Raw genomic sequence first — 17645 nt, 5'->3', positions numbered from 1 at the left:
ATTTGGGTACGAACAAAAATTTGGTTATGAAAACCTATAGGGAACGAAAAAATTAGGGTACAAAAAACTATTTGGGTACAAAAAAAAAAGGGTACATATATAAATTTGGGTACAAAAAAAATTGGGTACGAAACAAATTTGTGCACCGACGGACAGACGAAGCGGCGACTATATGCTCCCCCTAAAAAATTTGGGGGGGAGCATAATAAACAAGTTATGGCAATTTAAAGGTGGTACTCAAACTTATTAATAGATTTATCAATTATATGCTTATTCTAAGTGAAAAAAAGGCCATAATTGTTACAAAATGCTTGATACAGTTATCTGCTCTTGTTTATACATTGGGGTCATGTTGGTTAATAAGCAAAATACATGGTGTATGAACGCAATATGTCAAGGGACATAAAAAATATTTGAGGTCATATGCAAACTTTAACATAGATTTATCAATAATATGCATATTATTCTAAGTGAAAAAGGGCCTAATTCTGTTAAAATGCTTGATACAGTAAATGAGTTGTCTGCTCTTGTTTATAGATTGGGGTTATGTCGGTAATGAAGTATGCAAAATATAAAAGCAATATGTCAATGGACATAGGAAATATATTTGAGGTGGTACGCAAACATTCCAATGCGCACGCCGACGCCGGGTTGAGTAGGATAGCTCGACTATATATATTTCATATATAACAGTCAAGCTAAAATGTAAATATACCATAAACAACAGGCTAACCTCAATCACAACTTTAATGCAATGCTTATAACAATAGAGATACAATGATATGCCAGGGATTGAAACTAACTGTTTACTATTGTGGGCAACCATCTTTAGTATTTTGGTTGCCCAGATAAAGAATAACGAGCCCAGAAATATGAACATGTGAATATTATACATTCTTTTAATAAAATAATAGATAATTAAATACATTTGCTGACAACACATGTTCAATGCATGATGTTTTATTATGAGCCTGAATTGAATCATGTCCTTTTCCTAAATAATGAATGTTATTTAACTAGTATTGATCCATAGTGATCAATTGTTTTTCAATTTTTATTGCAGTGAATTGTTTTAAGCTTTAAAAAAAAAAAGTTTACCAACTTTTGAAATTGAGTTGCCCAGGCCAAAATCTACTTGCCCCCGGTTCACGGTAAACCACTTATTTCCATCCCTGTATGCTCTTCATTTTCTGTTCTTCCATCCCATTCTCAAAATTAAATTTAAAGCCGATATTTTTTAATAACATTAGTATGAATTACTAACCATTATCACCCAAAAAACAATTTTACAAAGCTGTAATCCCGTCGTAGAGATTTAGTTTACTATTATCAGTGTTCTCTTTAAATACCGGCTGCTAGCAATCTTGCCGGTTACATTAACTCTTGATGCCGGCTACTTTTCCCAAATATATCAAGTAAATGTCACAAATGCTTTGGTTTTACTGCATAGTTGCCGGCCATATAACTGGCTACTCAAATTTTTCTGGAAAACACTGAACTATGCATGACAAACACACAAAAATTAAATACATCTTAGATTCATTGTAAAAAATAAATTGACACTTCCAGCTTGTCGTCACTAAAATCCAAAGATTCAAATAATTTTCCACGAAATACGTCAACAATTGCGTAATCAAATGAATGAAAAATAAAAGTAAAGAAAGCCGGATTTTACATAAATTTCAGGTTGAAACACAACAAGGTAAAGGTAGTCGGTGAGATATAATAATAATACAGTTAGTAAGGCTCGTACCCTGGGTACGGTAAATATACTAAAACATACCCGGTAATTTTAACACTAAATCGGTTGTTGTCGGCTATTTTGTAAAAATTAATTATGTTTACATTTATGTCAATTTTCTGTTAAATGGCATTTATACAATGTATTATCAAAACTCATTTTTACAATCATTAATGTGATTCAATTTAAAATCTTAAATTGTTTAAAGTCGCGTCATTGTATGACGTTGTCAAGTATATTTTCCGCGATGTCGCACGTTCACTTTTTACCGTCATAGATTTTTTTAAAGAAACATTTTTTGGTTTGCGAGGTCCGTTAAATGGGGAACACCATATTTGGTATTTATATTATGTTTTAACAAATAATTCATGCTGTGTAATAAATATTGTATAAGATATTTCGATATTTATTGAAAATGTTTCAAATTGTTATTTATGAAACCTTTTATTCTAATGAGTGTATGCTATCATATTATACTTCGAATAGCAGATCTGTTGTACTATAATCGTATTATTCATTCTTTATTGTTAATTTCATTTATTGTAGAGAATCGTCAATGTTACATCTAGTCGCCAATCCTTGTCGTTAGTGTTAGTTTTCAATGCTTGTTATCATTGCCGTCAATGTTAGTCGTCAATCCTTATCGTCATTATACATGAAGGAAATAAAAGCAGAAACAGAGACGTATTCTTGATTACTTGATTATTCCTACGGCGTCCTCTCAACACTCATACTAAAAAGCATGTTGATGCAGATTTTTTTTAAAGAGAAGTTTCTTTAAGGTAAACAATATTGTTTTACTTTAATCGCTAGCATGTTTAACGACATCGGATTTTTGGCAGATATACAACTCGGATACAATCTAATATTTGCGGGTATGTTTAAGTTTCTTTACCGTACCCGGGCTACATGTAAGTAAAGTTAAGAGTACCCGGGGTACATGTACCGGTAAGTAGTACCCGAGCCGAGAATGTCAATTGAAGGTGTTAGAGATGCATTGAACCATAAGATTAAAAAGGGTAATTAACCACGGGCTTATTAAAATTAAATATGACATTACATTGTACCAGCTGTTTATTGTTGTATACTGTAAGCTTGAAATATTTTAAATAATGTAAACAACTTACCTTGTATAAAGTTGGCACATTGTTGTCAGGTGTAGAAACTATTATACTTATTTCTGTTAAGTTGCACTGGCTGAACCAAAAGAATTATGTAGTCGTTTCTAAATAATCACGAAACAATCTACTAATGCATATATGCTTGCCAGTTGCTGAGTTTGTGCATTTCCATTCATTATACTATCGGCCTTGGCAAACAGCGTAGACTCAGTTTTACCAGCTACACTCTATCCACACATTTGTGAAGAAGGGGGAAGATGAGAAGCAGGTGCCACTGGCGTACGCTCTGATGTCGAGGCGAAGTAAAGATGATTACGTTCAGGTATTGTGTTATATTATAACCGAATGTATAACCGAATGTAGTAATATTATTTGTAATAATAATAATAAGAAGAATTATAATATCATGATGATGATGATGATGATTATTATTATTATACAACAACAACAACAATTCGCAAAAATTTAATGTAGTAATGTTTGTTAATAATATAAATTAAACTAAATAATATTTACGTTCTTATTTTTCAGGTTTTCAGGAGTCTACGTCGCAGACTGGGGGATCTCTCTGTAGAGTGGATTATGTTAGACTTTGAAGCTGGTAAGTCATAAAAAGGTTATGAAAACGACTAAATTGATTTGAGTAATTTACTTTTGTAGCAATAACATAAATAATACATGTTTGATTACTATTAATTTCTATGTATTTTCTATTTTCAGCAACTTGGCAGGCGATAAGAGAGGTTTTTCCTGATGCCGTGATACGGGGATGCGTCTTCCACTTTACACAGCGGATATACAGGAAGATCACCACAGAGGGACTGAGTACCGCGTATCAGCAACATGGTGACAAGTTCGAGTTCTTCAGGAAAATTATGTCCCTTCTTTATCTACCAGTTGAACAGATTGAACCGGCATTCAACAGGCTGATGGAGGTAGCTGAAGGAGTCGGGGGTCCCGTACTGCGGGTATGCGAGTACATTTCCCGTACATGGATCCACGGCAGTGTATGGCGACCCCTCAATTGGTGCGTGTTTAGAGAGGAGGTGCGAACGAACAACGACTTGGAAGGTAACTATAATACAATTAGCATTATTAATTTATAAGTATGAAACAATTCACATTGTATATTTTTCGTATATTAATCTTATACTTTCATATCATACTATAACGGTAATAAGCATTTGTTTCATAATAATGTTATTAAAAACTGATAAAAAAATGACATAATCTTGTTATTAAGTACAAACATGTTTTTATTATAATTACAGGATGGCATAGACGCATCAACGCACGAGCGTGTTCAGCCAACCTCGGGCTTTACAAGTTGGCCAACCTTCTCAGAGAGGAATCTGAGACTGTTGATCTTCATATACGGCTGGTGAGCCAGCACCTTCTCACGAAGATCAGGCGGAAGAAGTATGTTACGATACACGGCAGACTGCATCAAGCATGGGATGACTACGAAGAAGAGAAGCTGACAACAACTGAACTTCTGAGGATCATCAGCCACATCAATGCCCTCGGACCATCCACAGCGGTCCACCACATGCTCGACGACGACGAGGCTTGAAAGATGAACGACTGATATGGTTGAAATGTAACATTAAATTGAACAGTGTCGTACATGTATCTAATTTGTATTAGAAAATCTGAATGATAAAAATGTGTGATAAAAATGTAAAAATATTGTAGTGCGTCAAAAATGTATCTAATTAATATGTGCTTACTCCCTCATTTTTTTTAAATGACATGAAATATTCAAATATATATATATAGTATCCAAGGTTTAGTTGTTGCTTATTTATATTATATGGTAAATAAAACGGATTACAAAGTAGATCAGTTATTATTTATTTATTGAACCGATTTGTTAGGGCAAAAAATGATATCAGTTATTTTGGCCGTAAAACCCATTGTTCCAGTACAGTAGTCAGGTGCCAGTGTATTAATTTGATAAGATAATGATCATCACGGCAGCTTGCTATTACACAGTGTATTCATTCGGCTGGCGTTGTGTTATATGTCAATTTTATCAGTTTTCAAGTATGTGTATCTCTTCGCTTAACTCAACGTTCAATGACACGCGCACTTAACATAATTATAAAACATAACGCGTATCATTATATTACTTTTTATTAATTACGTACACGTTTTAAATTTTATATATTGTTTTTTTGTGTGTTTTTCGCAACCAGAAAGAAATAATAAAACATATAAATAAATATAAAATTCAACATGAAACCTTTATTCTTTAATCATAAAAAACTTTTTAAAATAGCATTAAACGTAATTGCAGAGCTTACATTTATTCCGCCATAAATCATTATTTCTTATTTTTACTATTATGTTATAATTTTGTTAATTAAATAAAAGCACCAATTTAAAAACCAAACAACAGTATTGCGTTATTTAAATCGTAAAATTAACTAAATTCTTTACCTTAGGCATGGCATTAATTACTCAACTCAAAAGTAATCCACAGTTTGCAAATAAATGCCCCCAATGTTATTGTAAGCCGATAATAGGTGTCATTAACACCTCGTTGTAGGTATACCTCCTATATAAAATCAATTTACCGAAACATCCACGACTTTTACTCTATAAATCAATTTACCGAACTGGTCATTTACCGAAACATCCAGCACCCGACTCAGATTAGACGCCGCATGATGTCTGCTATTTGGTACGCAGAAGATTTGCATATCCACGGGTGTTTTATGTCAAATGTTATGGTTTTCAATAGATCGTATACTTATCTACAAAACAGCGAATTAGCGTTCACTTGACATCATTTTTAATTATGTTATTTTGTTAATACTTTCTCGCGTTCTTTTCGCCTTTGGTCGACGCCGTCTGCTATTTCAAACGATGAAGATTTCCATATCCACTGGCGTTTTTTTATGTCAAATGTTAGTGTTTTCCAATGGATCGTATACTTATCTACAAAACAGATAAGTAGCGTTCACTTTACATCGTTTGAGATGATGTTTTTTTGTAAATACTTTCTAAGCGTTCATTCTGACGAAGTCGACCATTTTGACGGGTGTGAACAAATACCGAATTTCCCGTAATTACCAAAATCCCCAGAAATCCACGAGATCCCACGAAATCCCCATTAATATTGATTGTGTATTGAAAAACTGCGTATTTTAATATAGATCGTTGCGAAATACACTGAAATCACTAATGAAACATTGTTTTATCAAAGTTTGATTTCGGGGATTTCGGTAGGACTTCGGTATATCCACATACCGCATTTTGTAAATCCGGTTTTGTCAAACTTGCGAAACTTTTTCGTGATTTGATCAAAAAACTTGATTTTTCCCAGGTATAACGCCTACGCCAACAGGTAGATCGCATTCTTGTCCATATTCATGTCAAATTTCAGCAAACGTGCTTGGCCAGTTTTCAAGCGCCCCAAATCGCGACTATATGCGCCAGCTTAACGAAACTTAGCCCCCTTTATCATTCGTTCGAATGAACGTCATCAATGATGACGTCCAATACATCACTCATTCCATAATTAAACATCTATACCAGAGTTGCGACACCTTAAGGGTTTCGCGGGATGGAATGAGTGGGGAGATCAAATCAAATTGAAAACCGATTATTTCGACCAAAAAATTGGGTACGAAAAACATTTGGTTACGAAAAAAATAAATGGGTAAGAATATAAAAATGTGTGTACGAAAACGTTTGGCTACGAAAAAAAATTGGGTACGAAAAAAATGGGCACCAAAAAATAATTGGGTATGAAAAAATTTGGGTACGAAAAATTTGGGTAGTAAAAAAATGGGAACGAAAAAAATTTCGGTACGAAAAAAAATTGGGTACGAAAAATTTTGGGTAAAAAAAAGAGTGGGTACGAAAAAGTTTGGGTACAAAAAAAAAGGGTACGAAAAAAAATTTGGGTACGAAAACATGTGGGTACGAAAAAAAATTGCGTACGAAAAAAAATTGGGTACGAAATAAATGGGTACGAAAAAAAAAATTGGGTACGAAAAATTTTGGGTACGAAAAAAAATGGGTACGAAAAAAAAATTTGGGTACCAAAAAAATTTGGTAGGAAAAAAATGGGTACAAAAAAAATTTGGGTACGAAAAACATTTGATTACGAAAAATATTTGGGTACGAAAAAAATGTGTGGGTACAATGGGTTCATGTTAAGGTTTTAGCATGGCGGACGCCGGATGGCGAAAAGACACTTCATGACACAATGAGCTTGCTATGACAAAACCTCAGGTTTTGTTCGAAAACAGCCGAGCTCATATGCATAAATCAGTGAGTAATAGTACTTATACTCAATAAAAGCTAGGCACAGCGTATAAAATCAGAACCACTGGGCTGAATCTGCTGAAACTTGGTCGCATTATAGATTATGGTCCAAACATGCTACAGAATGAGCGCTTCTGGACCTGACAGCGTAAAACATTAACCGATAATGGACAGCACAAAATGGGTTATTTTGTACAAAAAAAAAGTAAACTTTAAGTGGCATTTGATGACTTTTAGACATCAGAAAGTTGCAAATGTTTAATATTCTGCACACTTCGACTTGTTTGTTTTTTTTACAAATTTAGAAGCATTTATCCTTGGGGTGTATATAAACCCTGTTATTCAATGTCAAAAATAGCTAAGCAGCAATTCCCCTTTAACATTATTCCTTATATTTAATTGTATTTTTTAAAAAGATAACTGTGTAGATTTAATCATAATGGCTCCGTATTTCACACTTGATAGGCCACTGCTGGGGCTTGAACCCAGAACTCATCTCACATTGTAAGATGCATTTTTCAATTAAACTACAATGACTGTATCGTGTGAAGTGGAGCCAACATACACCCACATAAGTGAAAAAATCATTACGTCGATATATTTGTCCTGGGCGTTTCCCGACATGTCGCATAACTGTTTACAACAAAAGATGTATACATAGATAAATATACATACATGTAAATGGTGAAAAAATGAACCATCTATTTTTAATTTTTGCTTCATATATACACATTTCCTAGCCATGATTTATAATTATATCATGTTGAAATCATTTTTAGACAGAATATTACTGAAACTGCAATAAACAATAAGATGAATAGATATAATGTTTACTTTTATCTAGTACAATGAACAAATGTTCTTCCGATGCCATTTTCACTAAGGTATAGGTATTGAATCCTGATATATATACGACTAAAAATGAACATCTAAACAGCAGTATTTTACATGAAGAGTACTCACAAAACCACAACAATAATACTCAATGAATGGACTGTCCGAAATCCGAAAAATATGTACACTACAATAACAAGACGTTAATACAAAATATGCACGTTAACATTATTCAAGATATGAAAGCAATATATCAAGGGATATAGGAAATATTTGGGGTGGTACGCACACTTTAACAAAGAGTCAGTGTGCAAATTTCACTTTTGAAACCACTAGCCCGTTCGGGCTACCAGATGGAATTTTTCACTAGCCCGAACCAAAGTTTACTAGCCCGAACTGTTTATCACAAGTTTTTAAAATAAGTTTATATTTTTGCGGTTCTGGGTAGATTTTAATGCAGGTAGGGTGTAATTGATGAGGATTGCAACTAACAGTTGATCCCAATTAACTGGAAATGTTATTATAATATTTCAATGACACAATACGATTATAATATTTATGTATGACGATATTCGTCAATCAATACCTTACATGCAGTCAAGATGCAAAGGTTTATATCCAGTCTGTAAATAATTTTAGATGTCAATTGTCCCAAATTTGAAATCCGAAACATTTAGCCGAAAGTCTGAGGCCGTATGATAAAGCGAATAGAGGGCAGTGTCTCCTCCCCCTAGCTTACTGTTTTTTTTTTATAGTCTTTCTATGTCCAATTCTGGTGAGTACAATGTGAAAAATTATCAACCAGACCATCCGTAACATCGCATGTGTATTCATCATTCTAGATATTTTTTTATCAAGAATGTCGAAAATAAATTAAAATCGACAGATAATACCGTATCCGGAAACAACTGTCCAAAAACAATCAATGTAAGTCTTTGCACGTGAAATAAAATATGCATAACGTTTGACTGCCAAAACTGAAAACCAGTAAAAAGTAACCAAGCAACTACGCTATCAATATATAATTTGGTTGACATATTCTATTAAAATATGATATTGCAATGCGTTAATTCGTCAATAGATCATTACAAATCCAAGATGGCGGACATTTCAAACATTTGTAGACTTGTATGGTTTTCTGAAAGTACAGCAAATTGAACAACCTGGGTAGATCCGCATTTTATTTGCACGGTATCAAAAAAAAAAATGTCATTCAAACTCTCGTCATGTCAACATAATCGGAAGGGTGAGGAAACGCGATACGAAGCTAAATAAACCCTCTAAGGTATGGTTCAAACGATGGATGAAAATAATATTTTTGAGCATTTTTAATTTCAAAAGTTCGAAAAATCAATAGCCCAATCGGGCTAGTACCCATTGAAATTCAGTGGCCCGAAACAAGATCAACTAGCTCCAGGCTAGTGCGAATTTCGAACATTGTAGAGTTATCAATAATATGCATATTCTACATGGAAAAAGTGTCATAATTCTTATAAAATGCAAGTGATACAGTTGTCTGCTCTTGTATTTAGGTTAGGGTCATGTTGGTTAAGAAATATGCAAAATATGGAAGCAATATGTCAAGGGACATAGGAAATATTTGGGGTGGTACGCAAACTATAACATTTGCACGCTAACGCCAATGCCGGGGTGAGTAGGATAGCTCCACTTTATATATTTCATATATAATAGTCGAGCTAAAAAGTAAATATACTATATTATTAACAACAAGCTTACCTCAATCACAACTTTAATGCAATGCTTATAACAATAAAGTTACAATGATATTTCATTGATTAAAACTAACTTATTACTATTGGTTGCCCGCACAGGCAACCATCTTTAGTATTTTGGTTGCCCAGATAAAGAATAACGAGCCCAGAAATATGTATATGTGTATATTATACTTTCTTTTAATAAAATAATAGATAATTAAATAAATTTGCTGACATTGCACTACTCAATGTTTGATGTTTTATTATGAGCCTGAATTTAATTATTTCCTATTCCTAAATAATGAATGTTATTTAACTAGTATTGATCCATTGTGGTCAATTGTTATTCAATTTTTATTGCACTGAATTGTTTTAAGCTTTAAAAAAAAACAAGTTGCCCGGCCGGACTATCAACTTTGGAAATTGAACTGCCCAGGCCAAAACTACTTGTCCTGGGCTCACGGGAAACCACTAATTTTCATCCCTGTATACCCTTTCATTTTCTGTTCTTCCATCCTATTCTCAAAATGAATTTTAAACCACAATACTTTATAATAACATTTGTATTGAATGCTAACCATATTATGACCCAAAAAACAATTTTACAAACCCGTAATCCAGTCGCAGCAAGTTTTTTTATTTAGTTTACCATTATCAGTGTTCTCTGTAAGACCGGCAGCGGGCCATTTCGCCGGTTACATTTACTCTAGACGCCAACTACTTTCCCCAAGTATATCAAGTAAAATGTCACAAATGCTTTAGTTTTACTGCATTGTTGCTGGCCATATAACTGGCTACTCAAATTTGTTTGGAAAACACTGAATTATGCATGACAAACACACAAAACTTAAAATCTTAGATTTGTTTTTAAAATAAATTGACACTTCCAGCTTGTCGCCATTAAAATCCAAAGATTCAAATAATTTTCCACGAGATACGTCAACAATTGCTTAATCAAATGAATGAAAAATAAAAGTAAAGAAAGCCGGATTTTACATAAATTCCAGGTTGATAAACACAACAAGATAAAGGTACCTTGTAGTCGGTGAGATATAATAATAATACATTTAGTAAGGCTCGTACCCTGGGTACGGTAAATATACTAAAACGTACCTGGGAATTTTAACACTAAATCGGTTGTTGTCGGCTATTTTGTACAAATATTAATATATGGTCACATTTATGTCAATTTTCTGTTCAATGGCATTTATATTATCAAAACTCATTGTTAAATCATTAATGTGATTTAATTTTAAATCTTAAATTGTTAAAAGTCGCATCATTGTATGACGTCGTCAAGTATAATATTTTCCGCGACGTTGCACATTAACTTTTTACCGCCATAGATTTTTTTAAAGAAACATTATTTGGTTTGCGAGGTCCGTTAAGTTGTGAACACCATATTCGGTATTTATATTATGTTTTAACAATTAATTCATGCTGTGTAATAAATATTGTTTAAGATATTTCGATATTGATTGAAAATGCTTCAAATTGTTATTTATGAAACCTCTTATTCTAACGAGTGTATGCTATTATAATATACTTTAAAAAGCTTATCTGTTGTACTATAATCTTATTATTCATTTTTTTATTGATAATTTCATTTATTGTAGAGAATCGTCAATTTTACATCTAGTCGCCAATGCTTGTTGTCAGTGTTAGTCGTAAATGCTTGTGATCATTGTCGTCAATGTTTGTCGTCAATCCTTAACGTCATTAAACATGAAGGAAATAAAAGCAGAAACAGAGATGTATTCTTGATTACTTGCTTATTCCTACGGCGTCCTCTCAACACTCATACTACAAAGCATGTTGATGCAGATTTTTTAAAAGAGAAGTTTGTTTAAAGGGGCCTTTTCACAGATTTTGGCATTTTTTTAACTTATTCATTAAATGCTTTATATTGATAAATGTAAACATTGGATCGTAAAAGCTCCAGTAAAAAATCAAGAAAAAAAATAAAAAAAGGAAAAAAACATTGCCCGGAGCAGGTTTCGAACCAGTGACCCCTTGAGTCCTGCCAGAGTCCTGAAGTAAAAACGCTTTAGCCTACTGAGCTATTCCGCCGAGTATACATTAATGACGTATTTTATACCTTATATAAGCAATCTTCGTAGTTTCACAAAATTTAACGACAAAATCAGAACTCTCCAAATTATTCAATCGTTTCGCGTTGCAACGCTTTATAATTTTTAGGTTTTAAAATCGTCAAAAGATGCATATAATGGCTATATTAGAGCATGGTTAATGTTCAGTATTACTGTTTCCTCACAAATATCATAACTAAAACGAAAACTTTCGTATCTGAAACAACTTTTTTCAATTTTGTCAATTTACCAAAGCGTGAAAAGATCCCTTTAAGGTAAACAATATTGTTTTACTTTAATCGGTAGCATGTTTAATGACATCGGATTTTTGGCAGATATACAATTAGGATACAATCTAATATTTGCGGGTATGTTTAAGTTTATTTACCTAACCCGGGGTACATGTAAGTAAAGTTACGAGTACCCGGGGTACATGTACCGGTAAGTAGTACCTGAGCCGAGAATGATCAATCGAGCCTTAGTAAGTGAGTGATGTATGGGATAACATGCACTGAGGGTGTATATTTTTCATGAACAAGTCAATTGAAGGTGTTAGAGATGCATTGATCCATAAGATTAAAAAGGGTAAATTAATTACTAATTAACCACGGGCTTATTAAAATTAAAACGATGACATTACATTGTACCAGCTGTTTATTGTTGTATACTGTAAGCTTGCAATATTTTAAATAATGTAAACAACTTACCTTGTATAAGTTGGCACATTGTTGTCAGGTGTAGAAACTATTATACTTATTTCTGTTAAGTTGCACTGGCTGAACCAAAAGAATTATGTAGTCGTTTCTAAATAATCACTAAACAACCTACTAATGCATATATGCTTGCCAGTTACTGAGTTTGTGCATTTCCATTCATTATACTATCGGCCTTGGCAAACAGCGTAGACTCAGTCAGATGAGACGCCGTGTGCTGTCTGCTATTTCGTTACGCAGATTCCCATATCCACTGGTGTTTTTATGTCAAATGTTATGGTTTTTCAATAGATCGTATACTTATCTACAAAACAGCGAATTAGCGTTCACTTAACATCATTTTTAATTATGTTATTTTGTTAATATTTTCTCGCGTTCTTTTCGAACCTGTATTGGCAGCCTTTGGTCGACGCCGTCTGCTATTTCGAATGCTGAAAATTTCCATATCCACTGGCGTTTTTTTATGTCAAATGTTTGTGTTTTCCAATGGATCGTATACTTATCTACAACACAAATAAGTAGCGTTCACTATACATCGTTTGTGATGATGTTATTTTGTAAATACTTTTTAAGCGTTCTTTCTGTCGAAGTCGGCCATTTTGACGGGTGTGAAAAAATACCGACGTTCCCGCAATTACCAAAATCCCCAGGAATCCCCGAGATCCCACGAAATCCCCAATAATATTGATTATTAATCGAAAAACTGCGTATTTTAATATAGATTGTTGCGAAATACACTGAAATAACTAATGAAACATTGTTTTTATGAAAGTTTGATTTCGGATATTTCGGTAGGGTATCGGTATATCCACATAACGCATTTTGTAATTCCGGTTATGTAAAACTTGCGAAATTTTTTCGTGATTTCATCAAAAACTAGATTTTTCCCAGGTATAACGCCTACGCCAACAGGTAGATCGCATTCTTGTCCTTATACATGTCAAATTTCAGCAAACGTGCTGAACCAGTTTTCAAGAAACTCAAATCGCGGTGATTCTCGCCACCTTAACGAAACTTAGCCCCCTTTATCATTCGTTCGAATGAACGTCATCAATGATGACGTCCAATACATCACTCATTCCATAAAATATTGTTTAGGTTTAAAAAATATCTATTTTCTACTAGAGTTGCGACACCTTAAGGGTTTCGCGGGATGGAATGAGTGGAGAGTTCAAATCAAATTGAAAATCGATTATTTCAAAATAAAAAATTGGTACGAAAAAATATGTGGGCAGTGGGTACGAAAAAAAAATAATTTGGGTACGAAAACAAATTTGAGTACGAAAAAAAAAAGGGTACGAACAAAATAAAGGTACGAAAAACTATTTGGGTACGAAAAAAATGGGTACGAATAAAAAATTAGGTACGAACAAATTTGTGTACGTAAAAAATTTGAGTACGACATATGGGTACGAAAAAATTTGGGTATGAACAAATTTGTGTACGAAGAAATAATGGGTACGAACATAATATGGGCAGGAAAAAAAACTAATTTGGTTACGAAAACAAATTAGAGTACGAAAAAATAAAGGAAACAAACAAATTAGGGTACGAAAATTTTTTGGGTACGAAAAAAATTTGTACAAATAAAAATTTGGGTACGAAACAAATTTGGGTACTAAAAAAATGGGTACGATTTTTTTTATTTGGGTACGAAAAAAATGGGTATGAAAAAAAAATTGGGTACGAACAAATTTGGGTACGAAAAAGATTGGTACGGAAAAAAAAATGGGTACGAACAAATTTTGGTACGAAAAACATACGGGTACGAAAAAAATGGGTACGAAAAAAAAATTGGGTACGAAAACAATTGGGAACAAAAAACATTTGGGTACGAAATAATGGGTACGAAAAAAAAAATTGTTACGAAAAAAAATTGGTACGAACAAAAATTTAGGTACGAAAAAAATGGGTACGAAAAAAATTGGGCACGAAAAAAAAGGGGTACGAAAAAAATTGGGTACGAAAAATTTGGATACGAAAAACATTTGGGTACGAAACTAATGGGTACGAATTTTTTTTTAGGTACGAACAAATTTGGGTACGAAAAACATTTGGGTACGACAAAAATGATTACGAAAATCGAAAAATTGGGGTATGAAAAATCTAATTTGAATTGTCTAGCCCGTGAATTGTCTCCTGGGGGTGAATTGTCTTGGTGTTGCTATTAAGGCTACATGTACTTCCGGCCAAGCCACGTGTTTATAGCGATTGCGCACTAAAAAACACCACTTTTTCGTGATTTTATTCAAAAATTAGATTTTTCCCAGTAATAACGAATACGCCAACAGGTAGATCGCGTTATATGTACAGTTAATGGAAAATTTCATAGGGCCATACATTGTAACTCTGTGAAAAATCATCAGAACCGGCTGATAATATGCATGTCTCCTCTTGGTAGTGAAGCTTCCCATTAAGTTAAATTGAATTCCAGTCATTAGTTGCTGAGAAATAGCCCGACAAAAATTATGCACGGACGGACAGACGAAGCGGCGACTATATGCTACCCCCTTAAAAAATTTGGGGAGAGCATAATAAAAAAGTTGTGGCAATTTAAAGGTGGTACGCAAACTTTAAAATAGATTTATCAATTATATGCTTATTCTTAGTGAAAAAAAGGCCATAATTGTTACAAAATGCTTGATACAGTTATCTGCTTTTGTTTATACATTGGGGTCATGTTGGTTAAGAAGCAAAATACATGTATGAAAGCAATATGTCAATGGACATAGGAAATATATTCGAGGTGGTACGCAAACATTCCAATGCGCGCACCTACGCCGGGGTGAGTAGGATAGCTACACTATATATATTTCATATATAATAGTCGAGCTAAAAAGTAAATATACTATAAACAACAAGCTTACCTCAATCACAATTTTAATGCAATGCAGTTAAACAATAAAGTTACAATGATATGCCAGGGATTGAAACTAACTTTTTACTATTGTGGGCAACCATCTTTAGTATTTTGGTTGCCCAGATAAAGAATAACGAGCCCAGAAATATGAACATGTGAATATTATTATACATTTTTTAAATAAAATAATAGATAATTATATACATTTGCTGACAATACACATGTTCAATGCATGATGTATTATTATGAGCCTGAATTGAATCATGTCCTATTCCTATATAATGAATGTTATTTAACTAGTATTGATCCATGGTGATCAATTGTTTTTCAATTTTTATTGCACTGAATTGTTTTAAGATTTAAAAAAAAACAAGTTTACCAACTTTTGAAATTGAGTTGCCCAGGCCAAAATCTACTTGCCCCGGGCTCATGGGAAACCACTTATTTCCATCCCTGTATGCTCTTCATTTTCTGTTCTTCCATCCCATTCTCAAAATTAATTTTAAAGCACAATATTTTTTAATAACATTTGTATGAATTACTAACCATTATCACCCAAAACACAATTTTACAACGCTGTAATCGTGTCGTAGAGATTTAGTTTACTATTATCAGTGTTCTCTTTAAATACCGGCAGCCAGCGATTCTGCCCGTTACATTTACTCTTACATTTACATGACGGCTTTTTTTCCCAAATATATCAAGTAAATGTCATAAATGCTTTTGTTTTACTGCATAGTTGCCGGCCATATAACTGGTACTCAATTTTCTGGAAAACACTGAATTATGCATGAAAAACACACAATACTTAAAATCTTAGATTCGTTTTTAAAATAAATTGACACTTATAGCTTGTCGCCATTAAAATCCAAAGATTCAAATAATTTTCCACGAGGTACGTCAACAATTGCGTAATCAAATGAATGAAAAATAAAAGTAAACAAAGCCGGATTTTACATAAATTCCAGTTTGATAAACACAACAAGGTAAAGGTACCTTGTAGTCGGTGAGATATAATAATAATACAGTTAGTAAGGCTCGTACCCTGGGTACGGTAAATATACTAAAACGTACCCGGGAATTTTAACACTAAATCTGTTGTTGTCGGGTATTTTGTAAAAATTAATTATGTTTACATTTATGTCAATTTTCTGTTCAATGGCATTTATATTATCAAAACTCATTGTTAAAATCAATGATGTGATTTAATTTTAAATCTTAAATTGTTTAAAGTCGCGTCATTGTATGACGTCGTCAAGTATAATATTTTCCGCGACATCGCACGCTCACTTTTTACCGTCATAGATTTTTTTAAAGAAACATTATTTGGTTTGCAAGGTCCGTTAAATGGGGAATGGTTAAATGGTATTTATATTATGTTTTAACAATTAATTCATGCTGTGTAATAAATATTGAATAAGATATTTCGATATTGATTGAACATGTTTCAAATTGTTATTTATGAAACCTCTTATTCTAATGAGTGTATGCTATTATATTATACTTTGAAAAGCATATCTGTTGTACTATAATCTTATTATTCATTTTTTATTGTTAATTTCATTTATTGTAGAGAATCGTCAATGTTACATCTAGTTGCCAATGCTTGTCGTTAGTGTTAGTTTTCTATGCTTGTTATCATTGTTGTCAATTTTAGTCGTCAATCCTTATCGTCATTATACATGAAGGAAATAAAAGCAGAAACAGAGACGTATTCTTGATTACTTGATTATTCCTACGGCGTCCTCTCAACACTCATACTAAAAAGCATGTTGATGCAGATTTTTTAAAAGAGAAGTTTCTTTAAGGTAAACAATATTGTTTTACGTTAATCGGTAGCATGTTTAACAATATCGGGTTTTGGGCGGATATACAACTCGGATACAATCTAATATTTGCGGGTATGTTTAAGTTTATTTACCGTACCCGGGGTACATGTAAGTAAAGTTAAGAGTACCCGGGGTACATGTACTGGTAAGTAGTACCCGAGCCGAGAATGACCAATCGAGCCTTAGTAAGTGAGTGATGGTGTATGGGATAACATGCACTGAGGGTGTATATTTTTCATGAACAAGTCAATTGAAGGTGTTAGAGATGCATTGATCCATAAGATTAAAAAGGGTAATTAACCACGGGCTTATTAAAATTAAAATGATGACATTACATTGTACCAGCTGTTTATTGTTGCAATATTTTAAATAATGTAAACAACTTACCTTGTATTAAGTTGGCACATTGTTGTCAGGTGTAGAAACTTTTTATACTTATTTCTCTTAAGTTGCACTGGCTGAAC

At 33.2% G+C, this 17645-nt stretch overlaps 1 protein-coding gene across 1 annotated transcript; it reads left to right on the top strand.

The window, feature by feature from the left end:
• Window positions 1–3078: 3078 nt before the first annotated feature.
• Window positions 3079–4702, top strand: LOC127858841 (uncharacterized). Its single transcript, XM_052396161.1, has 4 exons — window positions 3079–3184; window positions 3394–3463; window positions 3583–3933; window positions 4134–4702. Exons 1-4 carry the CDS (start codon window positions 3152–3154, stop codon window positions 4433–4435), a joined length of 756 nt encoding a protein of 251 aa, XP_052252121.1. The 5' UTR covers window positions 3079–3151; the 3' UTR covers window positions 4436–4702.
• Window positions 4703–17645: the final 12943 nt, after the last annotated feature.

Source organism: Dreissena polymorpha, chromosome 14, assembly GCF_020536995.1.
Source record: "Dreissena polymorpha isolate Duluth1 chromosome 14, UMN_Dpol_1.0, whole genome shotgun sequence".
Classification (NCBI taxonomy): Eukaryota; Metazoa; Mollusca; class Bivalvia; order Myida; family Dreissenidae; genus Dreissena; species Dreissena polymorpha.
The sequence above is the reverse complement of the archived record's forward strand: the minus strand, read 5'-3'. Positions and strand labels throughout refer to the sequence as shown.